At 42.1% G+C, this 21,708-nt stretch overlaps 1 protein-coding gene across 1 annotated transcript in view; it reads right to left on the minus strand.

Moving 5' to 3' along the window:
• LOC140739556 (uncharacterized) overlaps positions 1–20,796 on the minus strand; it is a 76,614-nt gene extending 55,818 nt beyond the window's left edge. Inside the window, exons 1-2 of the mRNA XM_073067952.1 lie at positions 18,286–20,796; positions 17,588–17,662 (exon numbers count right to left, since the gene is read on the minus strand). Coding sequence (XP_072924053.1) covers positions 17,588–17,662; positions 18,286–20,661 — 2,451 coding nt within the window. The 5' untranslated portion in view covers positions 20,662–20,796. The remainder of the gene's footprint in view (positions 1–17,587; positions 17,663–18,285) is intronic.
• Positions 20,797–21,708: the final 912 nt, after the last annotated feature.

A 21,708-nucleotide genomic window follows, 5' to 3' on the forward strand; every position in this document is an offset into this window, starting at 1 on the left:
AAATGTATCTTTCCTCGCAGCTGGAGATTATTATTTTGTTTTTCATTTACACCTGCTTATTTGTTTTCTCAGTTCAATTTGGAAAAATTTGAGATATGGTATAGCCAGGAACACTCATTTTATAATTGCTCGGAATTCTCCATTAATTCTGGAATGTATTCTGGGCTGAGAAGTGGCAGACGGAGTTGAACTCAGGTAAGTGTGAAGTGGTTCATTTTGGTAGGTCAAATACGATGGCAGAATGTAGTATTAATGCTAAGACTCCTGGCAAAGTGGAGGATCAGAGAGATCTTGGGGTCCAAGCCCTTAGGACGCTCAAAGCAGCTGCGCAGGTTGCCTCTATGGTTAAGAAGGTAAATGCTGTATTGGCCTTCATCAATCGTATGTAACACTTACCCAACAGGCTGTTATATGTCTGTGAGAATCAAGTTTATGCAGCGCGCACACACACAATATCAAACTCACACCAGATACCGTTATGGAATACACTTTAAAGATTTTACTAAAACTAAAAGAGTACTTTGCAATACAGTATATATGAAGGAAAAGAAAATAGAGTAAAAAGCGCCAACTTACCAAAGTTCAGTCAGTTTAGTGCACATCGTAGGAGCTCAACCATCGAACCAGTCGTCCCCTCGTCACTTTCCTCCGACCTCCACGTCCTTGCACCTAGGACCACCCTGGTGGACGACAGAGCAGTGCCGCGTACGTCCACCTTCCTCGGCGTCTTCTTCCCGACTCTCCAAAAGACTGCGAAAAAAAACCCTTCCCAGACCCACAAGACAAAATAACAATTCCCCATTGGTTAACAAATGAATACATCCCGTTATCACCAAGTCTAAAGCTAAACAACTGCGAGAGAAAGCACTTATCATACAAAGAAGCTTTCCTACTCTTAACAAAACAAAGAAGCCATTTTGATTAACATACGCAGTACACGTGGAATTGAACTTAGGAGCCGATAGGTAATGTTGCAGCTATATAGGAACATGGTCAGACCCCACTTGGAGTACTGTGCTCAGTTCTGGTCGCCTCACTACAGGAAGGATGTGGAATCCATAGAAAGTGTACAGATGATATTTACATGGATGTAACCTGGATTGGGGAGCATGCCTTATGAGAATAGGTTGAGTGAACTCGGCCTTTTCTCCTTGGAGTGTCTTAGGATGAGAGGCGACCTGATAGAGGTGTATAAGATGGTGAGAGGCATTGATCGTGTGGATAGCCAGAGGCTTTTTCCTGGGGCTGAAATGGTTGCCACAAGAGGACACAAGTTTAAGGTGCTGGGAAGTAGGTACAAAGGAGATAGCGGGGCAATTGTTTTACTCAGAGACTGATGTGTACGTGGAATGGGTGCCGACAACGGTGGTGGAGGCTGATACGGTAGGGTCTTTTGAGGGACTTTTGGATTGGTACATGGAGCTTTGAAAAATAGAGGGCTATGGTTAAGCATAGTAATTTCCAACTTTGTGGGCCGAAGTGCCTGCATTGTGTTGTACGTTATTTATGTCTCTGTGTATAGCATTGTGGCTTTCTGAAGGTTGACATAATATTTCTCTGTTGGTCTAATTGTTTAATGCTATTGTATAGTGATTTTTGGCATGATACCACTTGTAGATATTAGGACCGTATATACACTATTCATTTCTCGTGATCGTGCAATATACTCTTAAATTCTGCATATTTCCGGTGTTTTACACTTATTGAGTTCTGGATGTTATGCTTGTTCTGAATGGCTATATCTACTAATAAAGATGTTCTTGTTTGTTTATCCTGCAAAATTATAACCGAATCGTTATTAGGAATTGTCCTGTCTGTAATAATGGATTAGACGTAATACAAATTGTAGATCTCTGACTTTAAAACTGGATCAGACTGGATCGGAGCAAGAAGGATGAGAGTGAACGGCTGATTTTTCGGAGCGAAGGGAGTTTTTTCCTACTCCGTTAGGAAAGAGAGGCAAGACTACGCAGGCGCGTGATGTCTGCCAGTAGAGCGCGAAAGGTTTAAAAAGAAGACCGCCATATCCAGCGGGCAGCGGAATGAGAGGCAGCAGAGTAGTAGGGCTTTGGCTCAACGGGCGTAGGCGGTAAACGGACGAGGCGAGGTAGGAAGTATTTCTGTGAGGCCAGATTTCTGTGCTCGGTGTCAGATGTGTGGGGTCCTGGAGACTCCCGACCTCCCGGCCGGCCATACCTGCACCAGATTTGTCGAGCTGCAGCTCCTGAGGGACCGAGTTAGGGAACTGGAGATGCAGCTCGATGACCTTCGCATAGTCAGGGAGAGCGATGAGGTGATAGAGAGGAGTTATAGGCAGGTGGGCACACCGGGGCCATGGGGCACAGACAAGTGGGTCACAGTTAGGAGGGGGAAGGGGAAGAATCAGGTACTAGAGAGTACCCCTGTGCCTGTACCCCTTGAAAATAAGTACTCATGTTTGAGTACTGTTGGGGAGGGTCAGCCTGCCTGCGGGAAGCGGCAGTGGCCATGCCTCCGGCACAGAGTCTGGCCCTGCGGTTCAAAAGTGTAGGAAAGGGAAGAGGAAGGCAGTAGTGATAGGGGACTCTATTGTTAAGGGGTCAGACAGGCGATCCTGTGGACGCAGGAAAGAAATTCAGATGGTAGTTTGCCTCCCAGGTGCAAGGGTCCCGCGTGCTTCGGCTCGCGTCCAAGATATCCTGTGGTGGGAGGGAGAACAGCCAGGGGCCGTGGTACATATTGGTACCAACAACGGAGGTATGAAAAGGGAAGAAACCCTTTTTTGTTTCTCAAAAAATGATGCTCAAAACATCTGGGCAGGATGACCCTGTTGGTAAAACGACGTATGGTTTATTGGCCTTTATCAATCGTGGAATTGAATTTAGGAGCCGAGAGGTAATGCCGCAGCTATGTAGGACCATGGTCAGACCCCACTTGAAGCACTGTGCTAATTTCTGGTCTCCAAACTACAGGAAGGATGTGGAAGGCATAGAAAGGGTGCAGAGGAGATTTACAAGAATTTTGCCTGGATGGGGGAGCATGTCTTATGAGAATAGGTTGAGATAACTCGGCCTTTTTTTCTTGGAGCGAAGGAGGATGTGGGGTGACCTGATAGTGGTGTACAAGATGATGACGGGCATTGATCGTGTGGATAGTCAGCAGCTTTTTTCCAGGGCTAAAATAGTTGCCACAAGAAGACACAGCTTTAAGGTGCTGGGGAGTAGGTACAGAGGAGTTGTCAGGGGTAAGTTTTTTACTCAGTGATTGCTGAGTGCGTGGAATGGGCTATTGGCAACGGTGGTGGAGGCGGATACGATAAAGTTTTTTAAGAGGCTTTTAGATAGCTTCGTGAAATAGAGGGCTATCGGTAAGCCTAGCAATTTCAAAGGTAGAGACATGTTCGGCACAACTTTGTGGTCCGAAAGGCCTGTATTGTGCTGTAGGTTTTCTCTGATTCTATGATTCTACTTGTATTTATAGTGAGGGATAGTGCTTAGGGTTGGTGTCTTCTTAAGCTTGTATTTATTGAATGAAGTTTGCCACTTGTTTCTCCCCCCGTGTCAGGAATCAGATTGAGTTGTCCCGTGCAGGAACCTGAAATGTGTTGAATGTTTCTCTTGACATTTTCTGCATTTATCGTCCTGGAATTCTTGGTCTTTTATTGTGAAATTTTTGATACGTTTTCATGTTGATCCTTCGTTGCATAAGGAACCCATCTGTTTCTGGGAAGAGGCCTGTAGCTCTGCTCCAGGCGTTAGGAGATTCCTTTGTAACAGCTTGTCTGTGGGGGTGTCTTCCATTGTTTAACCTTATCATATGTCGTGATCATATCTTCATCTCCAACCCCAGTGAGACTCGTGCAATTCAGTGTTTTAAATAAAATCGGTTTTGCACTGAAGAAACTAAGTGCTGATTGGATTAACATATTTTCCTAAAAAAGTATCTGCACAGTGAACGAAAGTGCCCCTAATCTTCAAGATTTCCGTCTCTCACCTCTATATTATCCATTCCACTCAAAATACAGTCTATATCTTTGCCTTCTAATCTATTTAAAGCCGTATAATGGTCGTGCTCCAGAAAATCTATTTAGCGGTGATGTTGCAGCCGTCTGCGTATCATTTAATTCAACCTTCTAATTTGTACCAACATTGCCAAAATCTGATTAAAATTAGCAACCTTACGCACTAAATATACATCCGTTACCATCCACAGGAATCCCATCGTTCTTTTTCATTTCAGATATTCACCACTGAACTATTCTATAAATCAGTATTTTAGCTTCCGCTATTTCTCTCCACTTTGATCTTATGATTGTCCTGACCATTTGCCATGTTCCCACACAAAGTGTTGCCTAAACACCGATCCGTAGGACAGTAATAGATATAGATATTAGAAAGTGGACGCAACAATTAATCGCACTGCCTTCCTGGGCCTCGTGTCTTGTACACACACACACACACACACACACACACACACACACACACACACACACACACACACACACACACACACACACACACACACACGCACACCTCATCAGCTGATGTTTCGTCAATGTCAGTTGAGCATCAGTATGCGAAATAGTCATAATTGTTCCTCATTCTGTCTTTAAATCAATTTGATGCATCGGCCTGGTTTCCATACTATTCGAAGAGACCAAAAGTAAGAGAAAGTAAAGAGAGACATGGAAATCTTTGCCCGATAAAGGAAAGATTAAGGATGATGCTCCAAGAAGAATTTATCGAGTAAAATAAGTCAATGCATTTGGCATTTTCTCATCCACTTTTTGACTACAAGATCCAAGGGCTTCTGAAATTCTATGTACATATTACATACGACGGTTTCTTTATAAATGTTCACTATCATGGCAGTAAGGCTTTCAATTATTTGTATTAAAAATCGTATGCTGTTGTGGAAAATCTGCACTGTTCTTATCTTTGAGAACACAGGTGGAAATTATTTCTCCGATACGTTCTTTGTACAACTTTCCCATATGATAACTCCATACGTACCCAAATACGGCACCCATGCGGAAGGATAATACAGCCTTCCTCGCCTTTAATAATTCTCCATCTACAGAAAATTTTGTTGAATACTCTGTCTCCGAAAATTTGATCAGAAAACATAAAAGCGAGGCAATCATTTCCGAATTCACGAGGACTGAAAACAAGTTTGCTATCCCTTCTTTGTTCAAGAGAAAATGTCTCCTGGTGCTGGAACACCATCTGCTGAGAAATTATTTCCTAAAAACCAGTACGTATTAAAGTCTAACTGACTTGTTTACATCCCACCCCCAGCATTTATTTGCGCGTACGGAGCATTCCGTTGGCCATGTGCTAAGTCTCAGATTCTATTATTCGCTCACTTACGATCGCAACGCTCACGTATGTACAATACACGCGGAGTTTCTACAATCTAACCATCTGCGTGGCGTCTCAGCTGGACAAATAACGACTAGGGATCACTGATATTCATTCCAACCTCTTAGAGGGAATTCACCTTCGCTGCTGCACATTTTGTAACGTGCGTAAAATTAGAAATTGGGAGCCTGCGCAGACTCATTTCATGACAGTCACGAAGAAGGGGAAGGTGTTAAGCAACTAGTGCGGAGTACCCCTGTGGCCATTCCCTTCAACAGCAGGTATACCACTTTGGGTACCTTTTGGGTAATGACCTAGCAGAGGAAATATATGGCGGTTAGGTTTCTGGCACTGTCTGATTCTGCAACTCCAAAGGGCCTCGAAGAGTCGAGCCATGGTGATTGGAGTTTTGTTAGTTAGGGAAACAGAAAAGACCTCTGTGGACTGGAACGCGATACGTGGATGGTATGATGCCGCAGGAGAAATAGAGTCAGCGACATCTAAGATAGAGTTCCCAACATGCTTAAACAGGATACTGAACAGCCAGAGGCCATGGTCCATTCAGATACCGATGAGATTCGTAGGAAGGGTGACGAGGATCAGCAAAGTGAGTTCAGGGTTTTAGATGATAAGTTAAAGGGCAGGATCTCGATGGTTGTGATCTCAGGATTGCTACCCGTGCCATGTGATAGGGAGGCAAAAATCGAACATAAGATTTTTGGATCATTGAACTCTGTTCCAGGGAAGTTGGGGCCTGTACAGAAAAGACGGTGTGCACCTGAAGTGGAAGAAGTCTAATATCCTAGCGGGACAATTTCCTAGTGCTGCACTGTGGAGTGTAAATTAAAGTTGCCGGGATACGGGAACCAGAGTGTCTGAACAGATAATGGAGAGATTCCGATGAAACATGTTGTTAAGACCTCATACTAAGACACGAACAAAAGGGTTGAGTGAGGTGGACAGGCGTCCTGGGCTGAGAAGTATTGTAGGAAGAGCAGAAGAGTTCAGGACATGGACCAACAGCTGGAATCATGATGCTGGATGACAGAGCTATTAGCTCAGCCTTCCGGAGTTAATTTGTTGTAGACGCGACCGAGCGGAAGAGATTAATTGAGGAGAAGTCGCGTTACTATTCAAGGAAATATCACGGCAGTGTTCATTCAGGACAGACCGGAGAACTAATCTAGTTAGGCCTTATAGGTGGAAGTGAGAAATAAGGAATGTATGACCACATGGTGTAGCTATATTACAGACCACCCAAGAGGTCTGGGGATTTAGAGGAACAAATTTGCAGAGAATGACAACAATTGCAAGAAACATAAAGTTATTGTTGTTGGTGATTTGTACTTTCTTCATACTGACTGGGTCTCTATTATTGTAAAAGGAATAGATGAGATAGAGCTTGTCAATTGTGTTGAGGAATTTTTGATTAATCAGTACGGAGAAGTCCCAAGAAGAGAGTGTATGATACTTGATTGCCGTTACGGAATGAGACCGGACTGGTAACAGAATTTTGTGTCCGGGAACATGGTGTATCTAGTGATCATAATCCAAATACTTTCGAAGTAAAATAGCAAACAGATAGGTCTGGTGTTCGAGTTTAGATTCTAAATCGGAGAATGGTCCATTTTAGTGGTATCAGAAAGGATATGACAATTGGGAATTGGGCATGCTGCTTCCTGGCAAAATTGTACATAGAAAGTGAGTGGACATCAAAAGAGAAACTTTGAGAACATAAATCTTGTATATGCCTATCAGAATAAAGAGGAAAAAAAGATAACAGATGTGCGTAACATTGGTTTTTAAGGGATATTGAGGTCCTGATTACGGAAAAACAAAGGACGTTCATTGCAGGTATAGTCAGAGAGACACAAATGTGATGCTTATAGAGTATAAGAAATGCAAGGGAACACAAGAAAGAAATCAGATCAACTAAAAGGACGCATGAGGATGCCATAGCAGACAGAGTGAAGGAGAATCCAAAGGGGTTCTGTAAATATGTTAAGAGGAAAGGGGTTACAAGGGATAAAGTTGGTCTTCTGGCAGATCCGAATGCAATCCGTGTGTGGAGCCGAAAGAGATGGAGCATATCTTAAATGATCATTATATTTGCATCATTATTTACTCAGCAGGACACAGAGACTATAGAAGTGAGGCAAGGCGATATCATCTTCATGGATTGCATACAGATTAGAATGGAAAGATGTTTGCCATTCGCAGACAAATTGAAATGGATGCATTCGCAGGACCTGACAATGTGTTCTCTCGGACCCTGCAGTAGACAAAGGCAGAGATTCCCGGGGGTCAAGCAGAGATATTTATATCATCCTTGCAGCAGGTGAGGTGCCAGACAATTGGAAAATACCAAAAGCTGTTTCTCTGTTCAAAAAAAGTTGAAAAAAATGAACACAAAAATTACATGCGGGTGAGCCTGACCTCAGTAATAAGAAGGTTTTTCGAAGGTTTAGACAGTGGCATGGTGAGAAAAGCTAGAGAGTGATAATAGGTGGTTGCCTCTCTGACTGGAGTGCTGCAAGGATTGGTGCTGGGTCCGCTGTTGTTTCTTATCTATATCAACGATCTGGATGATGATGTGGATAACGGAATCAGCAAATTTGCGGATGACACCAATATTGCAGGTGTAGGGGACAGCGCAGAAGCAGCGGAATCTGGACCAGTAGGAAATATGGGCTGAAAATGGCAAATGAAATTTAATACCGACAAGTGCCAGGCTTTGTAGTTCGGTAGGATTAGTCAGGGTATATCTTACACTGTAAACGTAGGGTAGTGATAATTGTGGTAGAACAAAAGGATCTGAGAATAGTTTGGCATCACATATAGGTAGGGTTGTTAAGTACTGCACCTATTAGATAACCCTTTTTGCTATCGACTACACTTTTTTTTTATTTTTACTCCATGGATTTACAGCGCTTCATGTAGAATATATTTCAATGCGTTAACAAATAACTTGATACCAATTCTCAAATATTAATACGCCAAGCACATCACCAAGTTCCGCTAACAGGTTCATTTGCGTAAGCGACTGAATAACAAATTATTTCTTTACTTTATTCAGTGTGGAATAGGAGACCTCACCTCCAACATCACAGATACCACTCTCAGCTGGTTTCAGTGGCTATAAACATTAATATTGATTTTATTATTGAGCATTACAACCAATATTCTTCTCCTTACGTCAAAGCAAGAACGTTGCACAAAGAGAGTATTTTCTGATATAATCGACTCGGATCATACCGCAATTTTCTGCATATCAAAATAAATGCAGGTGAATGGGCACTTCTTCTCGTTACGCACTCTGTCATTTTAGCATTGAATCTGAGTGGTGGCAGAACTGCATGGGTTTAAGAAGCAGATGAACGGGAGGGGACTAACATGATGCACACATGATAACATTAATGCTGCAAGGTAGGAAGCAGAGTTTCAAATCAGTTAGTAGAGCGGTTGTGGAGTCAGATATTAACAATACCTTAGACAAATTTAGGAATCAGAAGATTGCTCATGGCGCGTTTAGTGTCCTAAGATGCTTATATTCAAATGCAGGAAGGGCGGATAATAGTACTATAGATGAGGTATCCTGTTTACACACAGCGGCAATATGTAGTGAGTATAGGCTGTTGATAGGGAAAAATTGCAGTCGACTGGATAACAAAATCAAGAGGGGTAAATGCAGAATTGAAAGTTTTGTATCTGAATGCGTGGAGTACACTGAAAAAGGTAGATGGACTTGCAACACAGTTACAGATAAGCATGCATGACTGAAAGCATTGCTGAATTATAGCACAAAGATTATAACTGGGAACTTAATGTCAAAAGGATAGGCTAAAGATAGAGAAGGCGCTTTGGCCCTGTTGGTATAAATGAATTGAAATCATTAGAAAGAGGTAACATAGGCTCAGAAGGAGTTGAATTATTGTAGATAGTGCTAAGGAACTGCAAAGGTAAAGGGATCCTGATGGGAGCTTTATACATAGACCCAAATAGTAGTAAGGATGTGGCCTATGAATTACAACGGGAGATAGAAAATGCATGCCAGAAGGTCAACGATACCATAGTTATGGGGAACTTCAATAATCAGGTAGAATAGTAAAATCATGGTGCAGCTGGATTACAGAAGGGGGAGCTTCCAGAGTGCCAGCGAGATGGATTTTAGAGCAGCACGTTTTTTGAGCCCACTACAGGTTCAGCTATTCTCGATTGGGTGTCTGCTATGAGCCACAATTTATATTAGAGTTCAAAGGGAAAGAACACCTGTAGAAATAAAGAAATGAGACGTGGATAGGTTTTTTCCATTGAGATTAGGGGGGATTCAAACAAGAGGACCTGAGTTGAGAGTTAGGGAGCAAAAGATTAAGGGTAACACGAGGGGAAATTTCTTTACTCAGAGAGTGGTAGCTGTGTGGAACGAGCTTCCAGTAGAAGTGGTAGATGCAGGTTCGGTATTGTCATTTAAAGTAAAATTGGATAAGTATATGGACAGGAAATGAATGGAATGTTATGGGCTGAGTGCGAGAAAGTGGGACTTGGTGAGAGTAAGCGTTCGGCGCGGACTAGAAGAGCCAAGGTGGCCTGTTTCCGTGCTGTAATAGTTATACAGTTATATGGTTCCAAAAGACTGGAAAATTGCAAAGGTCATTCCACTCTACAAGGGAGAGAGGTAAAAGAAAAGATACAAGAGGCCATTAAGTCTGAGTTCAGTCGTTGGGAAGATGTTGGAATCGATTTTGAAGCATGAGGTCTTAGCGCACTTGGAGGCATATCATAAATTCTGCCGTACTCAGCATGATTTACGCAAAGGAAAATGTTGTCTGACAAATTCGTTGAAATTATTTGAAGAAATAACGATCAGGATAGACCAAGGAGAATCGGTTGTTGTAGTGTACATTGATTTCAGAAGGCCTTCGACAATTGCCACACACCAGTTTGTTTGAAAAAAACTACGAGTTCGTGGTATTACAGGAAAAATTCTATCATGGATAAAGTAGTAGTTGATTGCCAGGAGGCAAAGAGTGGCAATAAAGGGAGCTTTTTCTGACTGGTTGCCGGTGATAAGTGGTACTCTACAGGTGTATGTACTGGGATTGATTTTTTACGTTATATGTTAAAGATCTGAATAATGGAATTGATTTCGGTATTAGAAAGTTTGCGCAAATAGAGGGGTTACAGAAAGACTTAGACAGACTGGGAGAATGGCAACAAATAGCAGATGAAATACAAAAACCGTTTTGGAAAATGATTCCAGGATTGAATGGTTTGCCATTTGAAGAGCGTTTGATGGTTCTGGGCCTGTATCCACGGGAATTCAGAAGATTGAGGGGTGACCTCATTACAAACCTATCGAGTAGTGAAAGGCCTTGATAGAGTGGATGTGATGGGAGAGTCTCAGACCAGAGGACACAGATCAGAATAGATGGCCATTCACTTAGATCAGAGATGAGCAGAACTGTATTTAGCCAGAGATTGGTGAATCTATGGAACACACACAAAATGCTGGTGGAACACAGAAGGTCAGACAGCATCTATAGGAGAAGCACTGTCGACGTTTCGGGCCGAGACCCTTCGTCAGGACTAACTGAAAGGAAATAAGTTTGAAAGTAGGAGGGGGAGGGGGAAATGCGAAATGATAGGAGAAGACCAAAGGGGGTGGGATGAAGCTAAGAGCTGGAAAGGTGATTGGCAAAAGGGATACAGAGTTGGAGAAGGGAAAGCATCAAGGTACGGGAAGCCTAGGGAGAAAGAAAGAAAGGGGGAGGGGAGCACCAGAGGGGGATGGAGAACAGGCAGAGTGATGGGCAGAGAGAGAGAAAAAAACAAACAACTGAATATGTCAGGGATGGGCTGAAAAGGGGAGGAGGGGCATTAACGGAAGTTAGCGAAGTCAAACATGCAGCTGTAGCGACAAAGTATTATGTACATTTAAGGCAGAGTTTGATAGATTCTTTTTTGGACAGGGTATGAAGCGATATGGGGAGAAGTCATGAGACTGGAGCTGAGAGGATAATTGGATCAGCCGTGATGGAATGGCGGAGCAGACTCGATGGGCCAAATGGCTTAATTCTGCTCCCATATCTGTCTCTGATCGCGTGCCCAGCATTCTGAAGTGGGAGGGTGTGCAGCCAGATGTCATGGTACACAACAGTAACAATGACGTAGGAAGAAAGAGTGAGGAGGTCCAGAAGAATGAATATAGAGAGTTTGGTAGGAAGTTAACAAGCAGGACCTCGAGTGTAGTAATCTCAGGATTGCTACCTGTGCCACGTCTCAGTGAGGGTAAGTGTAGGATGATCTGGAGGATGAACACGTGACTGAGGAACTGGTGTAAGGGGCACGGTTTCAGATAGTTTGCTTATTGGGACCTCTTCTGGGACAGGTGGGACCTGTACAAGAGAGACGGGTTACACCTGAACTACAGGGGACAAATATCCTTGCAGGGAGGTTTGCTAGTGCTATTGGAGAGGCTTTAAACTAGATTTGCAGGGTGATGGGAACTAGAGTGCCAGAGCAGATAATGGAGCGGGGGTGAAAATAAATTATGTTAAATGTTCGTGCAAAGTCAGAAATAGAAGTGTTCTCTGTAGTGGTAATAATCTTCTGAGGTGTGTCTATTTCAATGCCAGGAGTATTGTGGGGAAGGCAGACCAGCTGAGGGCCTGGATTTACACATGGAATTATGACATTATAGCTATTAGTGAAAGAGATGCAGGATCAGTTCATTCCAAAGAGGAAGAAAGATTCTAAGTGTCCAGAACCAGAGGCAGCAGTTTAAAAATAAAGGGTAAGCCATTTAGAACGAAGTTGAAGAAAAACATTTTTCACCGGGAGAGTTGTGGATCTATGGAATGCTCTGCCTCAGAAGGCAATGGAGGACAATTCTCTGAATGCTTTCTACAAATAGTTAGATACAGCTGTTAAAGATAGTGGAGTCAAGGGATATGGGGAGAAGGCAGGAACGGTGCTGATTGTGGATGATCAACCATGATCACATTGAATGGCGGTTTGGCTCGAAGGGCCGAATGACCTGATACTGCACCTATTGTTTATTGTCCATTGTCTATTGATTGGCAGCTTAATGTTGCAACGTTCCGATGTTTCAGACGAGATAAAGGCAGAGGGATGAATAGTGTGGGGGCGTGGCATTGCCAGTCAACGAAAATGTCACAGCAGTGCTCAGGCAGGACAGATTAGAGGGCTTATCTACCAAGGCCATATGGGTGAAGCTGAGAAACAGGAGAGGTATGACTACATTAATGGGGTCATATTATAGACCACCCAATAATCAGCGAGAATTGGAGGAGCAAATCTGCAGAGAGATCGCAGGCACCTGCAGGAAGCGTAACGTTGTCATAGTAGGGTATTTTAATTGTCGACATACTGTTAAAGGTCTAGACAGGTTAGAGTTTGTAAAATGTGCTCAGGAAAGTTTTCTAAGCCAATATATAGAGGTACCAACTGGAGAGGATGAAATATTAGATGTCCTATTTGGAAACGAATTAGGACAAGTGACGGAAGTATGTGTAGGGGAACACTTTGGGTCTAGTGATCATACCGCCATTAGTTTCAACTTGGTCATGGATGAAGATAATCTGGTCCTCGGGTTGAGGTACTAAACTGGAAAAAGTCCAAATTTGAAGAAATTTGAAAGGATCTAAAAAGCGTGGATTGAGACAGGTTGTTCCCTGGCAACGATGTGATTGGTAAGTGGGAGGGCTACAAAGGAGAAATTTTGAGATTGCAGAGTTTGTTTACCTTGGCTTACGAGGGATATTGGAAATCTGATAAAGAAAAAGAGAGAGGTATATGACAGGTGTAGACAACATGGAGCAAATAAAGCGCTTGAGGATTATAAAAAGTGCAAGAAAATAGGAAATGAAACAGGAGAGCTAAAAGGAGACATGAGGTTGTTCTGGCAGTCAAAGTGAAAGATAATCTAAAGAGCTTCTTCAGGTATATTAAGAGCAAAAGGATAGAAAGGGATAAAATTAGTCCTCTTGAAGATCAGAGTTGTCGGCTATGTATGGAAACAAAAGAAATGGGGGAGATCTTAAACGGTTTTTTTTTGCACCTGTATTTTCTAAGGAAAATGGCAAGGCATCTATGGAAATAAGGCAAACAAGTAGTCAGGTCATGGAACCTATACAGATTAAAAAGGAAGAGGTGCTTGCTGTCTTGAGGAAAATCAGTGTAGATAAATCCCCAGGACCTGAGAGACTATTTCCTCGGACCTTGAAGAAGATTACTGTTGAAATTGCAGATGCCCTGGTAGATATATTCAAAATGTTGGAATCCATGGGTGAGGTGCTGGACGATTGGAGGATGGCTCATCTTGCTCCATTGTTTAAAAAAGTCTCTAAAAGTAATCCAGGAAATTATAGCCGGAAAATTTAATGTCAGTAATAGGTAAATTATTGGAAGGAGTACTAAGATATAGGATCTACAAGTATTTAAATAGACAGGGACTTACTAAGGAGTGACAACACGGCTTTGTGCATGGCAGGTCATGTTTAACAAATCTATGAGAGTTTTTCCGAGGAGGTTACAAGGAAAGTGGATGAAGGGAAGGCAGTGGATGTTGTCTACAAGGAGTTTAGTAGGGCCTTTGACAAAGTCCCGCATGGGAGGTTAGTTAGGAAGATTCAGTCGCTTGGTATACATGGTGAGGTAGTAAATTGGATTAGATATTGGCTCAATGGGAAAAGCCAGAAAGTGTTAGTGGAGGATTGTTTCTCTGAGTGGAGGCCGGTGACTAGTGGTGTGCCGCAGGGATCAGTGCTGGGTCCATTGTTAATTATCATTTATATCAACGATCTTGACGATAATGTGGTAAATTGGATCAGCAAATTTGCTGATGACACAAAGATTGGAGGTGTAGTGGATAGTCAGGAAGGTTTACAAAGCTTGCAGAAGGATTTGGACCAGCTGGAAAAATGGGCTGACAAATAGCAGATGGAGTTTAATGCAGACAAGTGTGAGCTATTGCACTTTCGAAGGTCAAACCAAGGTAGAACATACAAGGCAAATGGTAGGACACTGAGGAGTGCAGTAGAACAGAGGGATCTGGGAATACAGATACACAATTCCCTAAAAGTGGCGTCACAGGCAGAAAGGATCGTAAAGAGAGCTTTTGGCACATTGGCCTTTATAAATCAAAGTACTGTGTATAAGAGTTGGGATGTTATGGTGAGGTAGTATAAGACATTGGTTATGCTGAATTTGGAGTATTGTGTGCAGTTCTGGTCACCTAATTATAGGAAGTATATTAATAAGTTTGAAAGCGTGCAGAGGAGGTTTACAAGGATGTTCCGGGACTTGAGAAACTGAGTTACAGAGAAAGGTTGAATAGGTGAGGACTTTATTCCCTGTAGCGCACAGGAATGAGGGGAGATTTGATAGAGGTGTATAAAATTATGATGGGTATAGATAGAGTGAATGCAAGCAGGATTTTTCCACTGAGGGTAGGGGAGAAAAAAAAAACAGCGGACATGGGTTAAGGGTGAAAAGGGAAAAGATTAAAGGGAACATTAGGTGCAGCTTCACAGAGAGAGTAGTGAGAGTGTGGAATGGCCTGCCAGTTGAAGTGTGAATGCAGGCTCACTTTTAATATTTAAGAAAAAACTTGGACAGGTACATGAATGAGAGGAGTATGGAGGGTTATGATCTAGCTGAAAGTCAGTGGGACTAGGCAGAGAAATGGTTCGTAACAGCCAAGAAGGGGCAAAAGGCCTGTTACTGTGCTGTAATGTTGTATGGTTCTATGGTTCTATATCTTATGGTCTTAATAGTCTACGCCTTTACTCCTGTCAAAATGCATGATTATGCACGTCCCTACATTATATTCTATTTCCCACATATTTGCCCATTCTTATCATCTGCCTGATTCCTTCTGCAGATTTTCTCCTTTGGCAAAACTATTCTCCCCTCCACCTGTCGTCGTATCGTTCAGAAACTTTGCCAGAAAGTAATTCACTCCCTTCCACAGAAATTTTAGTGTTCTCCTTCATGTCAAATTTCCGCCACTGTATCATTCTGTAACTGAATGTTTTAATTTACATTATTTCTCTCTACTATGAGATTATTTTTGTCATTATACTTGTATCTCCTGCAGACCATTTGTCTGCAAATAAGGCTTTTCTCGGCTTTTAGTCCATCATTTGTAATATGGGTCCTCTTGGTCTCTATCTAATTGATGTGATGTAAAGTTTAAGTAAAGGCCATTTGTTCCCAACCTGGAGTCTGCAGACGCTTCGTCTAATGGTAGAGGTCCATGGCTTAAAAACGTTTGGGAACACTTAGTCTAGACAATCATATAGCCATATAACCATATAATAATTACAGTATGGGAACAGGCCATTTCGGCCCTTCTAGTCCGTGCCGAACTCTTAATCTCACCTAGTCCCACCGACCTGCACTCAGCCCAAAACCCTCTATTCCTTTCCTGTCCATATACCAATCCATTTTTATTTAATGACAAAATCGAACCTGCCTCTACCATTTCTACAGGAAGTTCGTTCCACACAGCTACCACTCTCTGAGTAAAGAAGTTCCCTCTCGTGCTACCCCTAAACTTTTGCCCCTAAACTCTCAACTCATGTCCTCTTGTTTGAATCTCCCCTACTCTCAATGGAAAAAGCCTATTCACATCAACTCTATCTATCCCTCTCATAATTTTAAGTACTTCTATCAAGACCCCCCTCAACCTTCTACGCTCCAAAGAATAAAGACATAACTTGTTCAACCTTTTTCTGTAAGTTAGGTGCCGAAAACCAGGTAACATTCTTCAAAATCTCCTCTGTACTGTCTACTTTGTTGACATCTATCCTATAATTTGGTGACCAGAACTGCACACAATACTCCAAATTTGGCTTCACCAATGCCTTGTGCAATTTTAACATTACATCCCAACTCCTATACTCAATACTCTGATTTATAAAGGTCAGCATACCAAAAGCTTTCTTCACCACCCTATCCACATGAGATTCCACCTTCAGTGAACTATGCACCATTATTCCTAGATCACTCTGTTCTACTGCATTCCTCAGAGCCCTACCATTTACCATGTATGTCCTATTTTGATGATTCCTACCAAAATGTAGCATCTCATACTTATAAGCATTAAACTCCATCTGCCATCTTTCAGCCCACTCTTCTAACTGGCCTAAATCTCTCTGCAAGCTTTGAAAACCTACTTCATTATCCACAACGCCACCTATCTTAGTATCATCGGCATACTTACTAATCCAATCGACCACCCCATCATCCAGATCATTAATATATATAACAAGCAACATTGGACCCAGTACGGATCCCTGAGGCACACCACTAGTCACCGGACTCCAAACTGACAACCAGTTGTCCACCACTACTCTCTGGAATCTCCCATCCAGACACTGTTGAATCCATTTCACTGTTTCAATATAAATACCTAACAATTGAACCTTCCTAACTAACCTTCCGTGTGGAACCTTGTCAAGGGCCTTAGTGAATTCCATATAGACAACATCCACTGCTTTACCCTCGTCAACTTCCAAGTAACCTCTTCAAAATATTCAATAAAATTTGTCAAACTTGAATAATCATGCAGTCAATCATGCAGATCCCTGCCAAAGCCCTTATTACTCTTCATTGGATAATCTTCTGACTTCGTCGCCAGTTCAAAAACCTCATGTCAAACTTTAGACATTATCTCCCAGACACGGAACTTTAAAACCTTTCCATTACAAAATACTGGTAGTCCCTGGCCCTCAGAAGACCCTCCAGTAATTTAAAAACCAGTGATGTTAGGCTCGCCGAATTACATTGGAAGAGTTGCTTCCGTATCAGTTCTTCCTGAGAAGACAGATTATTGAACTGTTTCAAGGTAGGTTGTTAAAAAGGGGGCCAGCTTTGCATCTCTTGCCGTTCTTTTGCTCATGTCAAAGATGCGGCATCGTTGCTGGAGACAAAGGTACAAATAGGAAGACTTGAAGGTGCGCTGCTTTTAAGAACAATATACAGGGGAGGTAAAGAAATATTTTGCCAGTGCGTAAACTGCATTCACATTCAAACCTGATGGATCGGAAAGTAACAAACAGCGAGAGTGTTCTTCATCTTTCTTTGAGAAGTAGGTATCAGAGTAAATTAAGGACAGTTTGATTCGCATTCTTGGCATATCCTAAATCCCTGTTGCGATTCGCAGATTCGTTATAGAGGAAATATAAAACAATCTATGCCTACTTAACTGTTCAGATTCCTACCATGCACTGACCATAGCGGTGAAATTCCTTTGTTTCCAACCTGGAATCCACAGATCGCAGCTTAACGGTAGAGATCTGTGGGATAAAAAAGTTGGGAAAACCGTGCTTTTTGCACCCATTCCTCAATCTCCTGCTCTGTCAATTCAACAGGAAATTCTTTATTCTTCTTACCTGTTCTGACAAACTATCCGGATATGAAACGAAGAACACTCTTGCATTTTCCAGAAGTGCAGACTTACATACTTAGTGCTTACAGTATATTGTTTCCATTTGAGAGCCAATATCTCCATTTTAATTCCGGTAATATTTTGCGGTTTTATAGAACCTCATTAGGTATTCATTTTAATGCGTCAACGAATTTTAAAATCTTAATTTTCAAATATAACAACTTTAAGTAGACATAGGAAACAAACACTTTTTACGCAACATACTCTATAGCAACCCATTTGTGAACGCATTTAGATAATGATAACAAGATTCTCTTCAGGGTTAACAGATACCACACTCAGGTGCTGGATATTTTAGTTTTAACAACCATGACAAATATGTTCCCCTTCAAAAGGATGCAAACGGAATTTCACAAACGGAATATCTTCTGAAGTTCTATATTCCACCATATACCTACGCAGTATATAAGCCAAAAAAAAATCACATTAAGCTTGGGCATGTTGATCTTACCCATCTCTAATTTAGGATTGAGTCTGAGAGCTAGGAGGGCCGCATGGCTTCAAGAAAAGGAAGTCGCTTTTCGCTGATTCTGGAGACAGACAGACCGAATACTGTGGCAACCCTGGCACGCGGACTACCTGATCAATAACGGGATAGCGTAAAGTTTCTTCCATTACAGATCTTCGATTAAACGTGTCCTGCATATCTCCACGTTTGTTACAATAACTGGGCGAAGTATACTCCTGGGGGTTATTTCTGTCCTGTTTACACTTGATCCAGATCAACACAATGATAATCAGAAGAAAGACAATGGAAGTGCAACTGAAAATAACCAATAAATAAAGATTGATATCAGATAAGTATTCAGAAGTATTCATTGAATTACTGCTTTCGGGGAGAGTTTCGGTGCTGTTCTCCATAATTGCGATGTGAACCGTAACCGTACTGGATAGCTTTGGCAGCCCATTGTCTTTCACCAATATGAGCAAAGTTTGTGTGGTAAGATCCGCCTCCAAGATTTTGCGCGTTGTTCTGATTTCCCCGGACGTTTGACCAATGATAAACAAATTTGGATCAGTAGCTTTCACCATTTGGTAAAAGAGCCTGGCGTTCTGACCGGAATCTGCATCTGTAGCCATAATTTTGGTGACGAAATGCCCCTGACCCGCTGACTGAGGAACGATCTCCGCGGCTGCTGAACCAGTCTGTGCTGACGGTGAAATGATTACCGGAGCGTTGTCGTTTTGATCCAGAATAATCACATTCACTGTAGCGCTGCTGCTCAGTGAAGGAACTCCGGCGTCACGGGCTTGAACGAGGATCTGAATTTTTTTCAATTCCTCATAGTCAAAAGAGCGCAAGGCGTAAATGGTGCCGTTCATGGAGTCAACGGTGAGGTATGTGGACACTGGCAGATTTTGGAAATGATCGGCCAGAAGGGAGTAGGAAACAGATGAATTCTGCTCCAGATCAGGATCGGACGCAGATACTGTGAAAATGGATGCGCCAGGAGCATTATTTTCAGACACATATATGTTGTAGGATAATTCAGAAAAGCGTGGGGCGTTATCATTTACATCAGTAACTACAATATGGATGATTGTATTTGTTGAATGGGAAGGTGACCCCGAATCCCAGGCTGAAACATTTATTGCATACCTCGACACCGATTCACGGTCCAATTTTTCCCGTGTAACTAGCTTATAATGATTTGACGACGCGTATAGCATAAAAGGTAGGTTCTTTGGTATCTCGCAGCGCACTTGACCGTTCTGTCCAGTATCACGATCGATAACATTGATTAATGTTATGAAAGTTGCTGGTGGGGCATTTTCCGGGATTTGATTCGTCAGTGACGTCACTTTTATTTCGGGTGCGTTGTCATTTACGTCAATAATTTTAATCTGGACATTGGCGTGTCCCGTGTTCGCAGGAGTCCCGTGATCAACGGCTTGGATATCGAGCGAATAGCTGTTTGTTTCTTCAAAATCTAGTGGTCCTTCAATTACAATCTCTCCAGTTTCAGGGACCAAACTGAAAACACCTTGCACCCTCTGTGAAGTAAGTCCACTGAAGGAATATGTCAGCTCTGCATTCAGGCCTTCGTCCAAATCATTTGCCTTAACTTTCATCACTAATGTACCTCGGGGTGTATTTTCCCTTATGATACTCCGGTAAACATCATGTTCGAATACAGGTGGATTATCATTGAAGTCTAGTACAGTAATGAGTATCTGAGCTGTTCCGGATCTCTGAGGGGTCCCACCGTCCATAGCCGTAAGCTCAAGCTGAAAAGATGACTGCAGTTCCCGGTCTAAAGATTTCTCTAACAGCAATTCGGCAATTACAATACCCCCCTCGGTTCTCCGTGATTTTAGACTAAAGTACTCACTCGAACTGATTGCGTAGTCAACGACAGTATTTATTCCATTATCGGCGTCTTCGGCCCTCTCGAGACGGAAGCGTGCTCCAGTAGGAATGGCTTCGGATATCTGCAACGGAATAATCCTCTCCCGGAAAGTGGGTGAATTGTCATTCACATCAAGAATCACCAGCTCCCCGGGAATCACCTCCAATGGATTTTCCAGTATTATTTCAAAGGGCATCGTACACCTATCTGTTTGCCCGCAAAGACGTTCCCGGTCGATTTTTTCACGAATAGACAAAACTCCATTATCCAAACTGACCTTCATATACCGCCCTCCGTCATCAGCGCTCAGCCGGAATTTACGAGTTGCTAATTGCTGTGCATTCAATCCCAAATCTTCAGCGATATTCCCAACAAATGATTCTTCTTCCATTTCCTCCTGAATAGGGTAGCTGATTTGACCGGTAAACTTCTCCAGGGCACATACGATAAAAACGGAAGCAATTAGAGTGAGGTTTAACCTCCATACACACGCCATTGTTCCGTATGCAGTTAATTTGTAAAAAACCAGGCCTCGATTAATCGGTTCGACCGTCTGAACGACAAAATGCAGGCACTTGTAGATTAGGACCGAAACTATACAGACAGGAGATTTTTCTGCATCATCCAGACTCCATAGTTGAAACGCAAGAAATGATCGTGTTTTCTGTCGACTCCATCCTTTTATTCTGAGTGAAGGCGGGGCAATAGATCTATCGGTGCACTGGAGCTTCTCATTGGTAGACAGCGACACAACCCGTTCTTTTCGACAATTACAACTGCTGTTCTTAAAGCTGTATTGTCGTCCTAAATATTTAATATTGTATAACCATAAAATGCAGTTGTTGAGAAGGTGACCATTTAGTATTATTTTCAGCAGATATCTCCATAAGTCATGACACCAGCGTTAAGATTGCATTTTGGCCTTAAATTTAGCACAACATTCGCATTCACTCAGAGTTAACGCATCAGCATTTCTATTATCTAACGAGTTTAATCGTTTTCTGTCCCTTGTATCTGACCATGACAGTTAGATTTGTGCAATTGTAATGCGATGTGAACTACAGGAAGAAACTGCGCAGGAGAGTTTTTTTTTTATTATTTTTCTTTTAAGAGGGAAAGCCATTGCATTGGGGCATTCCAGTCTCCCAAACTAATAATATTTTTCACTGTACTGCACTAGACAACAAGGATTTTTTCCTGAATATTTTGAGGTGTACCTTATGGAACTTCTCTCAGTTGAACTCTCGCAAAAGCGTCAGCTCCGTTATGCAATACACATTATTTCTGTAAATTCCCATGTGATAAAAGGTATATTAAATATATATATATATATGTGTGTGTGTGTGTGTGTGTGTGTGTGTGTGTGTATGTGTATATATATTATTTATGTATTTATTTGTTTGTTTATTTACTTATTTATTTATTGAAGGAATGACACAAAACAGAATACATAATGGATTTCATTTTCCTCCATTTTGCTTTTATATCTTACCCCTAAACAAGTCTCCCTCACTCGCCCTCTCCGAACATACCAGGGCAGCTG

This window comes from Hemitrygon akajei, chromosome 15 (assembly GCF_048418815.1).
Source record: "Hemitrygon akajei chromosome 15, sHemAka1.3, whole genome shotgun sequence".
NCBI lineage: Eukaryota > Metazoa > Chordata > Chondrichthyes > Myliobatiformes > Dasyatidae > Hemitrygon > Hemitrygon akajei.